The sequence below is a fragment of the Fistularia commersonii genome, chromosome 29, assembly GCF_037954325.1.
Source record: "Fistularia commersonii isolate RoL2024-O1a breed Wild chromosome 29, RoL_Fcom_v1.0, whole genome shotgun sequence".
Classification (NCBI taxonomy): domain Eukaryota; kingdom Metazoa; phylum Chordata; class Actinopteri; order Syngnathiformes; family Fistulariidae; genus Fistularia; species Fistularia commersonii.
The window spans coordinates 2847107-2861841 of NC_141312.1; the positions used below are offsets into that span (position 1 = coordinate 2847107).

The window sequence follows — 14735 nt, forward strand, 5'->3', positions numbered from 1 at the left end:
GAGTTTGCATTTTTAAAATAAGGAGGAGAAAACACCGAAAAATGCAGAAAAAAAAAGAATACTCCTGGAGCAGGTTGGAGTTCAGAGCTGGAAAGGCTTTGAGAGATTGAGAAATGTGTCATCGAAGTCACGGCGACGGCGATGGCGACGCGCGAGACGCCGTCTCCCGCCGTGGTTGGATAAAGCAAGAAGGTGTCCAGATGGACCAAAACACGAGCGCTTGTTTTTGAAATTTGTTCTCATTAGCGAGCCTCGCTTTGCATTTCATGGAGAATCCAAGGTTGCGCTCGGGTCACGGTGTCTTCCGGGTGTTTGTTATTCCTGCCACCCATAGGCTGGCGGTGGAAGCGGCGATGACCTTCGAGGAACGGAGGGAGGCGGGCGGGAGGGAGGAGAAGTTGCGGTGCGACGGAAAGAGGAACAGCAGGAGTCTGTCAGGGACGATCAGCGTCAGGAACCTGAGTCGGCCGCTGAGGGGAAACGGCGCCGAACCCTACGGACAGAGCGCTACATATTGGCGCCGTCACAAAAGATGCGCTTTCACGGCTTTTCCAAAGTTTCCAGCTCCTCAGACCCGAACTCACTTTGGTGAACGTGAAACTACAGGAGCGGGACGGAGCGGATTGTAATTCAGGAACACTCACTTCTCTATTTATAGGGATCATAATCGATGTGTTCAATCTGTGTGTGTGTGTGTGTGTGAGTTTGCTTTTTTTCCGTCCTACTTCATTGTGCGTACCTTGGTTTAATCCTCCGCGCAGACACTTTGCACCGCTGCCTCCTCAGCCAGGTTACCTTCAAAAGAGATCCTTGATCTCATTAAGTTAAATACTGTGTTGAAGCACAGATTAAGAAAATACATAATTAAGATGAGGATTTGCAGAAGCCTCCTTCCGCGCAGAAAAACACCGGAGTCGGAAGACGCTAATAGGTTTCGGGGGGGCGGACGATTCCGATAACGCCGCGTTCATCACGATCGTAACGGCCAGCGTTTGTCCACCTGCAGGATCAAGGAAAAATCGGCGTGATCTTCAACGTGGGAACGGACGACATCACCATTGACGAGCCTGCTGTCATGGTAAATGACGGCAAGTACCATGTTGTACGCTTCACACGCAGTGGTGGCAATGCCACTCTCCAGGTGGACAACCATCCTGTCATTGAGCGTTATCCTCCAGGTAAGACTTGAGAGCGGGGACGGTATGATTATTTGATGAAGGTAAAAATAGAACGACGGGAGTCGGACGACGACTGCATGCCCGTCTGTGAAATCTAAAGCTCTCGACGAACAGAGGGATTGGCGAGTTGCCGCGGGGCCGAGGTTATATCGGCTTTTCCCGGAGGCTCCTCTTGGCGCCCCACGGGTCGGCAAACGCGTACAACCGGACGCGGCGAAAGCACTCCTAATGATCTGAAACCGTCGCGCTCGCGTCAGGTCCGTCCCGACCCCTCGTCTAAAACCGGAATTTCACAAAAAGACGGGTAACTCAAATGAGTCTAATTAACGAAAAAGTCGTGTAAAGTAATTCATTAAGACTCTATCGTCCGGCGACCGCTTCTTGGCCGTCTTTCTGCTTTGGAACACCGACGCATAAAAAGGGCGTATTTTGAAAAAAAAAAGCGAAGTGTGTTCCTCGGCAGAAAGCAAAACCTCGGGTTTCTAGCGATGCACGAGCTCGGGAAATCGAGGAGAAAAAGAAAACGGAGACGCAGTCGGGGATTAGGCGTCACCCGTCGGACACCTCAATTGAAACGCCGCTAAAGGCAAGAAAGAAAATCCTATAAAACAGAAAGAAAGTAAGCGGCTGTTCTTAACCTTTCACCAACTGATCTACCAATTAACTTTGTTCGAAACAGGTGTGCCAGCTGGCGCCGCGTGATGAAGGCCCGTCACTGCCTCCAGCTGGTCCACACACACAATAGCGTACCGCGATTTATACCTTGATCTGTGCGTTGAGCTCAAGCTGTATTAAAATCCACTAAACGCCGCGCGTGGATATTTAGATTTCGGGAGTGACTTTTGCGAGGCATGTTTCGCTGCATCTCCGGTACCAGAATAAAAAAAATAAAAAATAAAAAAAATGCACCCATGACATGAATGCTAAGCGCGCTCTGGCTTTGACAGGAAACTTGTTGTCACATATTTGCTGTGGTTGTTACTCATTTAATTAATTGCTGCCTGCATGTGTAAAAACGGAGAGCCCAAGTCCTGTCTCACTTGAGGGCAGCGCCTATTAGTGTGAACGCCGCAATGTAGATAAGCTTTGTTTTCCTAAAAATCACAAATTAGATACGTTTGTTATTTTTAATCACAACGCGTGCGCTGAAAATCTATTTTGGAGAAACATCTCACCTCAAAAGTTGTGAGTCGAAGCGTATTAGCCTCTGGCTATCGTCAACGTGGATGTTAGCGTGAGCGCGACCTTTGACCCCTCTGACGTCCGATTGCCGTTTCCCGACTTGCAGAGCCTCCCGTCGCCGCCGTCACGGACATTTTCTGGTTGCAAATTATTGAACGCGTTTCATTCCTGCAGAGGAAGGACGATAAAAAAATCAGTCATTGCAATATGAAGCCAAATACCGGAAATGACGGTACATAACAATCGCCGATCCTTTTTTAATTTCGTGTCACCCATTGATTTACACGCAAATAAACGTGGCGACTCACCCCAGGAGAGCGGGGCGAGGAACAATTATTTTGAGGTGATTTGTGTCTTCAAACGCGTCTGTTGTTGCATCTCAGCAGCGGCGCGTCCAGAAAGTCCTTGCGATAAAACGCTGTCGGTGAAAGCGAGACTTTGGCTCCCCGTGACGAACGCAGTCAATTCCTCTGTTTTTGCTTGGTTTATTGAATGTGTCTTGATGTAGCCCTTTTCTGGATTGACTTTATTAACACTGCTGACTTTTTTTTTTTCTTCATGGATGTTCCTGTTTTGCCTGAATGAACTTTTTTTTTTTTTTTTTATACGTTGCATAAAATAATTCTACGTTTACTGTTATTGGTAATTATTTGACGTTATGCTTTGCTTAAAATAGATAAATAGTACTAACTAGTGTAGCGCATAAATAGCCTAAACGTGACTCTAATTAGGTGTAACGTTGTTATTCTTAATAATTAAATAGCATTAACTCACAGATGACGTGTTAAACCACTGTTTCTAACCATGTGATCTTTCAGCTTGCAGACTTTAACCTTTAATCTGTTTCTCCAAATTCTTTGAAGGACACTATGATAATGAACGACTGGCTATTGCTAGACAAAGAATCCCATACAGACTTGGTCGGGTAGTTGACGAGTGGCTACTCGATAAAGGTAAAAATTAATTGATTAATGAATTAATCCTTGAAATACCTAATAAATAACCCTCCCCCATAAGTGGCGCAGCACCAGAAGACAAGGGTGACGTGGACGCTGCCCAGATGTGCCTCACTTCAATTGAACGGGACTTCCTATTGGCTGTGAATCTCCGGTGCGTTTCGGCGCGGAGCCTACGAGCGAAACGATTGGACGAAAAGGGCTTTCGCGTACGCGTCTTTAATTCCTAGTCACCCTTGCATCTTGTGGGCAAGCTGCGACCTTAATTAAGATTTTAAACCGGTTAAATAAAAACACATAACCCATGTCTAACCCTCTACCGTCCCCCTTAATCACTGTGTGTAATTAGATGCTGTGTGTAATTGTTTTTAAACGTTAAAATGTTGTGTTATTGACCCCTCGCACCTCCGCCCGGTAAAAGGAAAAGATTTCAATCCCTCTAAACACACCGTTTAAACCTCAACAAAGCCTCGCATCGGCCGCGGCGACCACGTCGTGACTCCGAAGCTTTTTTTTCCCCGTGTTTTTCCGCTGCGACAAAAACGACCCCGACAGAACGTTCAAGTAGAGATCGCCGTTTGCAGCCATTTCATTTGCTAATAAGTATCCTCCCGAGACGGCCCGTTACCGCAGTCTTCCACCGCTTATCGGCGAAGCTGCCGTCCGATGCCGCAGTTAGAAGGCCCCCCCCCACCCGTCTCGGTTAGCCAGAGACGATTGGCCGATGTCGGAGTCTCGGTAGATGGTGTTCTCCTTCTGCCGCCATTTACCCTTTTTTTTTTTTTTTTTTTTTTTTTACATTAGCGCGAAAATCTCCGGTATAATCTCAGGGGTCTCGCAAATCTTTCCTGGAATCAACAAATGAATTTTCCCAATTAACGCCTGCAGGAAGAATAGCCGCGTGCAATGAAAAGACCTAACTAGGCACCTAAACGTTATTCTACAACCCTCCTCTGATTATTGTAATCTGCATGTGTAAAGTCAAAGCCACTCATTTTCTGCTCATTAACCTTCCCCTTATTAATCCAAAACGGCAATCATTTCTAAACCGTTAAAAATCGAACGATCAGCTTCCGTGATCGCCCAAATCCACCTGGTTCAAAGCTGTTTTCCCATGCCAGCTCTCTCATATCGCCGTTCTGTGTGTGCTGTGCCGCTTCTTCTACCTCTCTCTACCTCCAGGGAGGCAGTTGACCATCTTTAATAGCCAGGCGGCCATTAAAATCGGCGGCCACGACAAGGGCCGGCCCTTCCAGGGCCAGATTTCGGGGCTTTACTACAACGGGCTCCAGGTGTTGAAACTGGCGGCCGAGAACGACCCCAGCGTTCAGGTGGAGGGAAACCTGCGTCTGGTCGGGGATTCGCTCTCCGTGTTGACCACCGACACCACCTCCGCCACCCCGCTGGCGGTTTCCGACATGTCCACCACCATCATGGAGACCACCACCACCATGGCTACCACCACCACTCGGAAGCAGCGGTCGCCCAGCTTGAGGGAGAGCATCTCCAAGGTCTGACAGCCAGAACAGAAGATGATGGGATGCTCCACTTTTTCCTCCTTCCCTTCGTGTGTGTGTGTGTGTGTGTGTGTGAACACTATTGCGTAACCTCTTGTCGAAATCTTCTCGCCACGGCAACTGGACTTGAATTTAATCACTTGAAGACATTTCATTCAGTCCTAATGACCTGTGGGGAGTTTTCCAATATATCTGCATCATAATACTAATAATTTATAATTTATACTTTATTAATCCCCTGTGGAGCGGCACGGTGGCGCAGCGGTTAGCGCTTCGGCCTCACAGCAAGAAGGACTGTTCGATTGCGCGGGTTTCCTCCCACAGCCTAAAAGCACAATGAATCAGGTTAATTGGGAAAATATGAGCAAGTGAGTGAATGGATGGATGGATGGATGGATGGATGGATGGATGGATGGATGGATGGATGGATGGATAGATGGATAGATAGATAGATAGATAGATAGATAGATAGATAGATAGATAGATAGATAGATAGATAGATAGATAGATAGATAGATAGATAGATAGATAGATAGATAGATAATGGTCTGCCGTCCACCAGCTCCAGGGGTTCAGTGTTTTGCCCAACAACACTTTGACGCAATATGAGGAGCAGAAAATCAAAATGGAAATGTTCGGTTCCAAAGACGATCCCTCGACCTTGTTGAGCCGCATTTTGTAATCATAGTGCATTTTGTAATAAATGTCCAAAATGTAATAACTTTTTGTAATAAACTGCCCCGACGCATTTTCGTATAAATTTTGCCGCATGTATGTATGTGATAAGTTATTCAATTTTGAGAAGATTATTACAAAATGCACTTGCAACTTTTTCTATTCTCTAGGAAATGTAATAACATGGAATTTATAGAATATTCTCTGTTAATGCAACCTTTGAATAGTGTACCGATAGTAATTGCTAAGTACTGCTACTAGGCTAATACAGTGATACTAGTAATAGGCCTAGCTTTTACAAATACTTTAAAGTAAAATAAAATACATTGAACAGATAAACTATGCTTTAGAATTGTTATTACATAATGCACCATGTTATTACATTTCCTAGAGAATAAAAAAGTTGCAAGTGCATTCACAATATGTAATAACTTATTACATAATGCGGCAAAATGTGTTGCGAAATCCGTTGGGGCAGTTTATTACAAATTGCGGCAGTTTATTACAAATTCAGCTTTATTACAAAATGAAATTAAAAAGTTATTACATTTTGGACGTTTCTTACAAAATGCGGCTCAACAGACCTCCTGCGCTGCAGCGCCTGCAGGTCCAGGTCCAGGACCAGGTCCAGGTCCAGGTCCAGGTCTGGGTCATGGTGGTTTGTTATGTAAATGGAGAGCTGGTCTAAGGGGGTTGTTATGCTAATGGAGTGTCGTTGGTCGGGGGCAAAGTGGAGCCAAAGGGGACAAAGGAGATGGTTTTTCTGTTTTGAAAACAGAGGAGGCCTCAGACACAACCTTTCACAAGCGTAGCGCGCCGTACTGGGATCAAGACCAAGACGGGGTTGAACCAGAACCTTCTGCACCCTCCTAATAACAAGGAAAGATTCACCACCGGAGCCTCGGTCCATGCGATCCAACAGGTTTCACTTGTTTATCTGGCTTTCACGTTCCGGTCCCGGTAATCCACAAAAGTTGCTCCTTCGTCCCAACGAACGAAACCCAAATGAGTCCTACTTCCTGACGGTCGACTCTTCTATTTACGTCGCGAGCCTCCATAACCTGGACCCGCCCAAAGCCCTGGCAGTTATATCGGGAAACTCCCAGGACGATAGAACCCAAGAAGAAAGTGAAGAAATTCAAGTCCAGTTGCCACGACGGGAAGATTTGGACAATAATCCTCGCTGACCTGGATGGCCGAGAACCTCCACAAACTGTGGTGTGAAGCGCTTTTTAAACCGCGAGGTGTGAAAGCACGACGTGCGCGGACACCTTGGCGCGAACTGGCTTATATAGAGCTTATTTTCTATTAAAACTTTTTAGAAGTTTATCCGCTGTGAGAACGTTCTCATGGTTTTTACATTTTAAATCATTGAAATAAAATCATTCGGCGCTGATCTCGAAGATCACTTCTTGCCAATTTGCATAGGAAATTCTCTGAGTAAGAGGTGATAATCAAAAGTGAATATTATTGCCAAGACTGAAAATGATGATTAAAATTGGCATCTTCTAATCATTTGGAAAACGTAGCCTGAATAAAATAACAACGCTCTCCATTTGTTTCTATGTATATTTATATATGATAGACCTTATGGATCTTTAACTAAATCCAGACTTCTTCTCCTGACCGTTTGGACTGATTATCATAAGCTCCAAAGCGCTAATTGTCGGCTATTTGGAGCCCAGGGGGGTTTTAATTTCCATTTTCCATTATATTTCTTTCCAGTTCGTCCCCGTTCTAAAAGTTCCCTTCGACGTATTTTTCAATGTTTCCAAGTGATTCATTAGTAAACCATCTAGTCCCTGTTAAGCTCAGGTACGCCGGGATCACCGCGGCGCCGAAAATCCAATTTATACTCGTCGAAGAGCGCCGATTCAGCACATTTCTGCAATATTGATATAAAATAATTGTCCAAAAGTAAATTGCATAAAACATTCACGGCTAAGCCGACTGAGAATTTTTTTTTTTTTTAATCTTTTCCATCAGTGGCGTTCTTGCTTAGTCAGTAAGCACATGAAATGCGCCGGAGGCGCGGCAAAGGATGAAAAACAGATGCATATGTGCACATTTTGGATTCGTACTCCCACCGGTGTGGCTCCGAGCAAAAACACTGGAGCGCTAGACTGCAACACACTGCAGCTTTCGCTCCAATAAGATAATCGGACCGCAAACACACCCCTGGGGTCACGAGGACAAAATGTGAATGACGGGAGTTTGTCGACCGCGCGTTCGCTAGATGTGCTAACTCTTCTTTTTCCCCGAATTCTCCATCCAGCCGCAGAATTCAGACGATATTTTAGTGGCGTCCGCCGAGTGTCCGAGCGACGACGAGGACCTGGAAGAGTGCGAACCGGGAACAGGTGGGTCGGCGACGGCGGGGAACGACCGGAACGCAGTTCTTATCCGCCCAAGTCGTGTTATCGCTGCTATCGTTTGCGCGAACGCATCATTTCGTCGCGCGTACGAGCTTCACGAGACGGATGTGTTGTGGATTCGACCCGATCGCAGTTGTTTGTTGCCGCCCGACCCTGCGAAAGGAGTGACTCAGATACCTGGAAGTCCTGAAAGGCGTTTTCTGCGGCCTCTGGCGTCACGGTGAATCATCACCGCATGACACGGAAGCTCATATATAAACTATATAGATGTGTGTATTTATATACCGGGGGTACAAGTAAGTTTGCGTCTTGGTGCGAGCTGCTTTATGTACACTAGCGTGACGCTGCGGCGTGCTTTTTTGAATCCGCACGCCCACGCGCCGACGCCTTTGGCGAACCGCGTCGCTCAAACACCGACGGGGTCGACCTCCGATTCTATTCCGCCCGGGCTTATTATTATTATTATTGAACACATTACGAAACAGAAATCCTCTTCATAGAAGTTAATTAAGTTTGCGGTTTGCCGACTAACGTAATTGTCCGATTGCGTCGCGCGTAACGAGCGGGTTGTTCCTTGGGTGTAATCGGAAGAGACGCGGTGTTTCGCTTTTGGATGCCGCTCTAATTTCGGGTCCCCCGCCTTTTCTGTTTCTTTTTTAGGAGGTGAATTAGTGTTGCCTATTATAACAGTGGATTCCCTCGAGCCCCCATCCATCGCCACCCATTACCCCGTCATCCCTCCTCCTCCCACCATCCTATCCCCCTTTGAAACCACCAAAGAGTCCCTGATACTCCCTCCTCATCCTTCCTGCCCCCCGGACCAGGAGGACTGCGGTGACCCTGTGGAGGTCTCGGCCTTCGGCTCTGGGGAGATGACGGAATCGGATGACGAGGATTTTTACAATAATAACTCCCCCATGGTCACCGACAGGACAGTCCTTCCTCCACCTCCCGCCGCCGGCGAAGGTGGAGTCCAGAAACCCCGCCCCTTGCCTCCTTATGTTCCCACCACCAATCCCGACCAGCTCCACATCCCCGCGGGCAAAATGAACACCCGTGACCAGGTGCTTCTGCCCCCTGCCCCCCCGTCATCCCGAAACACACCGGGACTAACTTACCCCCCCAATTTTCCCCATGTGCCCACAGCCGACCCCACAGCTTCTGACGAAAAGGGCCAACCGGGTGCCGTGGAGGTGATCAGGGAGTCCAGTAGCACCACGGGGATGGTGGTGGGTATCGTGGCTGCTGCTGCTCTCTGCATTCTGATCCTCCTTTATGCCATGTACAAGTATCGCAACCGGGACGAGGGCTCCTACCAGACAGACCAGGGCCACAATTTTGCCAACAATTTCACTGTGGAGGGCAACGGAGCGGTGGTCAAAGACAAAAGCACGGCGACGGCCTCGGTGGCCAAGGCGATCACAAAGGGCAAAAAGAACAAGGACAAAGAGTACTACGTCTGAGACGGGGAGGAACGAGCTGCGTCGACCGACAGAGGATGAGAGGGTGCTTTCGTTCCCCCCGATTTGTCCGGTCGACCGTCAGAGAAACCACCGAAACAGCCGTACGACCGCGCGGGGCGACCGGCTCCGCGCAAGAACATTCTCCATGTTAGAGTCGAGGTGGCCGGCTCCCGATAGCTCGAAACTCTCATCCGCAGCACAGAATATAACTCATGGTCTTTGTCCACACGTGCACTCCGTCGCGTTCACCGATTCTCTGTTGATGTGTCACGTTTTGTTTCTTATCAAGCTAGGAAGAGGCATATCCACCGTGGCTTTGTATATAGCATGGATATGGCACACCCAGAGCGAGTGCTGAGTACATCCGGAGAGATTTGCCTAAATGTTTTCTTTGTACCTCTTTGTAATGCTCTTTCTCCAGTTTCTGTGTCCTCATTACGATAGACCGAGCAGAACGGGCCGGCGATTGAATTTTTACAGTAAACCAGACGAGAGAAACCCCTGTAATTCCGAATATAGTCACAGAGAAAGCCATTATTTCAGATAAGACGTCATCTCTTCAGCCTCCGCGTTACGTAACGTGGGCTTATAGCTCTCCGGTCGCTCAGCCTCTATCCGCAAAGAGATGGTGTTACACGTTAGCGGTGCGGTACCATAAGCGAAGCACGATATTTAGATGTCCTGCTTAGAAATACGGGATTTGAAAGGGATTACCGCAACGCGTCCCGGCCGCCGGCGACTGCAGGACCGCGGATCGGAGGCCTTTCGCGAACGAAAGCGTATCGACCGCGTGCAGGTCCGGGTGTTTCTATGCCGACGTTGCTTGTGTGTACATATAGCGGTGAGCAGGCGTGCGCTAGGGAAACCGCGCACCGACAGGCCTTCCCGCCTCCCGCAGCTTTCACGACGGCACGCGAAAAAGCGCCGCCGACCCCCGACGTCACGGGACGGCGCGGGTTTCGATTCACGAAAACGGCGTCACGTTTCCACCCCTTTTAAACTGTCACTGGGTAATTTCAAAAGCACACCGAAAATGTAAACATATCTTTGAGACATAGATATTCCTTGTGAAGCAGCCAAACGTATCGTTTCTTTTGTTTCGTTTTTTTTTTTATTTCGTTTTTTTTATCGGTTACTAAAAAGACTATTCTATGAGATGAACAATTGAGGATTTGTGAATTGTATTGATATTTCTCTAATATTTCGATGTATCTTGTTACCACTCCTCTTGATATGTTACATTTTAGAATGCCTTTTACATAAATCCAGACAAAAAGCACACTTTTCCTCTGGTCGTCGCAAATATCTTCTTTTCTAAATTTTTTTATTTTTTGCATTATTCACCGCTCGGATGACGCGGAGAAAACACGAGGGTGGGACAAACGGATGTTTTCGTTTTCGTTGCATTGTGCATTTTTATATGTGCTGAACCTGTTACTCAATGGATCGGATAATATAAAGCCATTTTCTCTGTTGAGTTACGTCTACATTTACTTATTCATGCTCTGTGATTTCCTGTTATTTCTTATAAAAGTGCCATTCGACATGAGCTCCTCAGCGCTCGGAAAATATGCCATTCCTCACTCATTGCTATTGTATAGTGTTCATGTGAAATGGATCTTAATATGTGTACAGAACGTGGATAAAGATGAAAATACACTTGATGATATACTTTGTACACACCCGTGTTGTGTGTTGCTTTGCGCGGACATGCGTTTCCTTTTGCAGACATTAGAAGGATATTTTCTCAAGGTCAGGTGGGAATTCAGGCTGGACGAAAGGAGCTCAGTGAGTATTCGCGGTTGGAATAAATGCATAAATCATGCGAACGCCCGTGAGTTGGGAATCTTTCGAGGTGAACGAAAAATCACCGCATTCACATTTGTGTAATTCCACAATCGCACGACGCTAACGAGACTCTTGTCGAACACGAAAAAATATCATTTCATACAAATTGCAGGTCATGATATGTTTTTAAAATGCCTCTTACACTCGCGTTTCATCATCTTTCAGTCGCTTTCTCTCGTCTCCCCATCTGACACACTCCCTCTTCCTCTCTCTCGCAGGCATTCCCTTAATGTCCAAATTTTCTTGTGGGGGAAAAAAAAAAAAAAAAGCTTTCATTTTTTTATGCTCCGGGTCTCTGCGGGCCCGAGACACCAGACGACATCTGAAAGATGCAGCCGTCCGATGAAAAGGCAGCGTCTTAATGGAAGATACATTATGAAAGAATACACTAGACGCGACGCGAAAATACACCTTAGAAGTACTCCGGTGAGTTATCGGCTGATTATTTGTTTAGCGCGAAGGGCGTGTCGTAAATGAGTTTATTTCACGCTAAAAATCTGCCCGGCGTCCGATACATCAGCAGCAGAGGGGGAAATATTTCCCTGCACGATAAGCGAAACAAATCGGAAAATTTGAAAATTTGAGTATTTTGGAAGTCGTACACAATGCAAAATAAGAAGGATTGAGGGAATGAGGTCGCATTGCTCCGACCTCAGCGTTACACCGAATCCCTAAATGCCCCCGACGAGCCTATTGGCGCGGCAGATGGTCTCCTCCTCGAAGGCAATTCGGCCCATCCTTGAAATCTACCGTGTTTTCAATCGCTATTTCTCACCGGAAAAGAATATTTGCAACAATGTGAGCAATGTCCACAAGTTCCGTGTGTGTGACGGGCGTGCTGGGCTTTATTAGTTGTTTGCATAAATAAAGAATTCAACGGCAGTTTGACCGGTTTGATCAGAAATATTAATTTTCATTGCGACTGGGTGGCTGTCGCTTGAGTACCCCCTGCTGGAAAGATAAAGACATTTAGATGGGAGGGAAAAAGGAAACACGTGGCTCAGGAGGTCTGCGCCGAAAAAAAAACGCCGTATTCATGAATGTAGATGAAGTTTGCCACTGACAGAAAAGAAAAAAAAAAAAAAATCATCCTGATTAGCAAACAGCACACACAACTCCTCACTGGTGCAAACAGAATTACACTGAGGAAAATAAATGTTTAATAAAAGAGACACTCCCACTTCATCTCTTTGCTGATCGTTTATTGCAGTAAATATCAGTGTTTTAATCCATGACGCCTTTCTCAAGACACGCTAAATAGCACCTGAATTGTCCATAATGAAGGCAGGAATTACACAATGCTTAGCTGTTGCCATGGTTACATATAACAATTTTCCCATGCAAGAACCTCCGCGTGGAAGACATTACCCGTAAATTCAAATTATTGTTAAACGCTGAGCATCTTTTTGTACGACTTGGTGAAAAAGACCATTTGGTGCTAACGTGGTGTAATCGGTTCCTGATCGACAGTTTTTACACGCGGTTGTGCCTTTTATTCATCCATCCATCCATTCATCCATCATCTGCCGCTTATCCGGCACTCGGGGTCTTGAGGGTCGCTGGAGCCAATCCCAGCTGTCATCAGCTAAAGCTATAATTTTATCAATCTATAAATCCACAACTCATCTTAAGTGATGATTAAATGAATAGCAGGAAAATGATAGTTTGCAGCTCTTGAATCACAAACCTGGGGCTGTGCTTGTTACCTTTCTGTGTTGACCAGATTTTTTTTTTTCATTGAAATTGGTTGCTTATAATTTACACTTTTTTTTCTAGTAATTTCAACCCGTGAATGTTTGATGCACTTCATCTTATTTCACTTCAATCACACACAACTGTGGAAGCACTTTCAACATATATATGAAAGTAAAGAAGTGAGACAATTCTCTCTCTATCTTTCTCTTCCTATATATTTTCATATATACATATGTACATATCTATGTAATGTTGTATGTTCTTGCATATTTATGTGTGTGTGTGTGTGTGTGTGCATACAACGTAAAATTCTGTGCCATCGACAGTACAGGACTGTCTCAGAAAATTAGAATATTGTGATAAAGCTCTTTATCTTCTGTAATGCAATTACAAAAACAAAAATTTCATACAGTCTGGATACAAATCAACTGAAATATTGCAAGCCTTTTAATTTTTAATATATCAAAATATTAGAATATCAAGAAAAAGTATTTTTTGTTTTGTAATTGCATAACAGAAGATAAAGAACTTTATTACAATATTCAAATTTTATGAGACAGTCCTGTATATGATTTTAAAGGGAAATACATGCAATTTTATTTGATTTATATATCATATTCACACAATTTATATTTGATACATGGTTCCCATTCCTGACGGCAAGCGGGGGATCAACATTGAGAGTGTTGAACGTGCTCGGATAGTTTATTGGGTCTGTGAGAACGAGCAGCGTCCTGGAAGAGGTATGTATATTATGGAAATGATTTCAATTTACATTTATTACCCTGTAAACTCCTGGGTCTTCACCATAGTGCACATCAGCCCGAAGACTTGCAAAAAAAAAAAAAAAAAAGAAAAAACACGTCTTTTACCCTGCATGGAGACTCAAACACACGCGGTCATCAAACCATACATTAATTTGTTTTGTTTTGTTTTTTTTTTGCTTCTAAACTAGTATTGATGTTATTTTTGTATGAACATATTTAAATGAATGCACACATAAAATCAATGTTTGCAATTTCCTACTAACAGAGCTGGAAATAGAAAAAACACGCACATCCGCTACTCAGTTAGGGATGGATGCTGGATCGAAAAAAGTCAACTAAATAGAGGTTTGAAAAAAATCTGCACACCAAATGTGCTCCAAAAATAAAGATATTTATTTTACAAAAAACGTACAGAAAACGTATTCTTACATGACGCTTCAAGCAAACGTAGGTTCTTCTTCAGATGCGCATATCTCTGGTCAGCATCTAAGGAAGATCCTACGTTTGCTCGAAACGTCTTGCGAGTTTTCTGTACTCTATGTAAAATAAATGATCTGCAATTTCCTTCGAATTTTCATCTCCTTTCAGCTTTTCCCTTCAGGGGTTGCCACAGCGAATCAGCCTTTTCCATCGACTTGCTGCGACTTAACTTCATTCCTCTCCTTTCCAGAGCATACCTCCTCCTCTAGATTTTTCCTCAACCTGTTCCCTGGGCTCATTACAGATCACAATGTCATCTGCAAACCTCATGGTCCATGGGGATTCCTGTCTAACCTCATCTGTCAGCCTGTCCATCACCATTGCGAACAAGAAGGTGCTCAGAACTGATCCCTGATGAAGCTACACCTCCACCTTGAACTTTTCTGTTACCCCTACAGCACACCTCACCACTCTCTCACAGTGAGCATACATGTCCTGCACCAGTCTAACACACTTCTCTGCCACTCCAGACTTCCTCATACAACACCAGTGCTCCCCTCCTGCCACCCTCTCATATGCTGTTTCTAGGTCTGAAGAAGCGCAATGCAGCTCCCTTTGACCTTCTCTGCACTTCTCTACTTGCACTCTCAGAATAAATA

At 45.3% G+C, this 14735-nt stretch overlaps 1 protein-coding gene across 7 annotated transcripts in view; it reads left to right on the forward strand.

Moving 5' to 3' along the window:
• Positions 1–11022, forward strand: part of LOC147216637 (neurexin-2-like) — a 174582-nt gene extending 163560 nt beyond the window's left edge. For 6 of the 7 annotated variants that reach the window (XM_086177451.1, XM_086177455.1, XM_086177456.1 and 3 more), the window contains 5 exons: positions 1007–1178; positions 3224–3313; positions 4499–4827; positions 7784–7868; positions 8544–11022. In XM_086177451.1, coding sequence (XP_086033577.1) covers positions 1007–1178; positions 3224–3313; positions 4499–4827; positions 7784–7868; positions 8544–9346 — 1479 coding nt within the window. In that variant the 3' untranslated portion in view covers positions 9347–11022. The remainder of the gene's footprint in view (positions 1–1006; positions 1179–3223; positions 3314–4498; positions 4828–7783; positions 7869–8543) is intronic. The other variant, XM_086177458.1, reaches the window with a different exon arrangement.
• The last annotated feature ends 3713 nt before the right edge of the window (positions 11023–14735 follow it).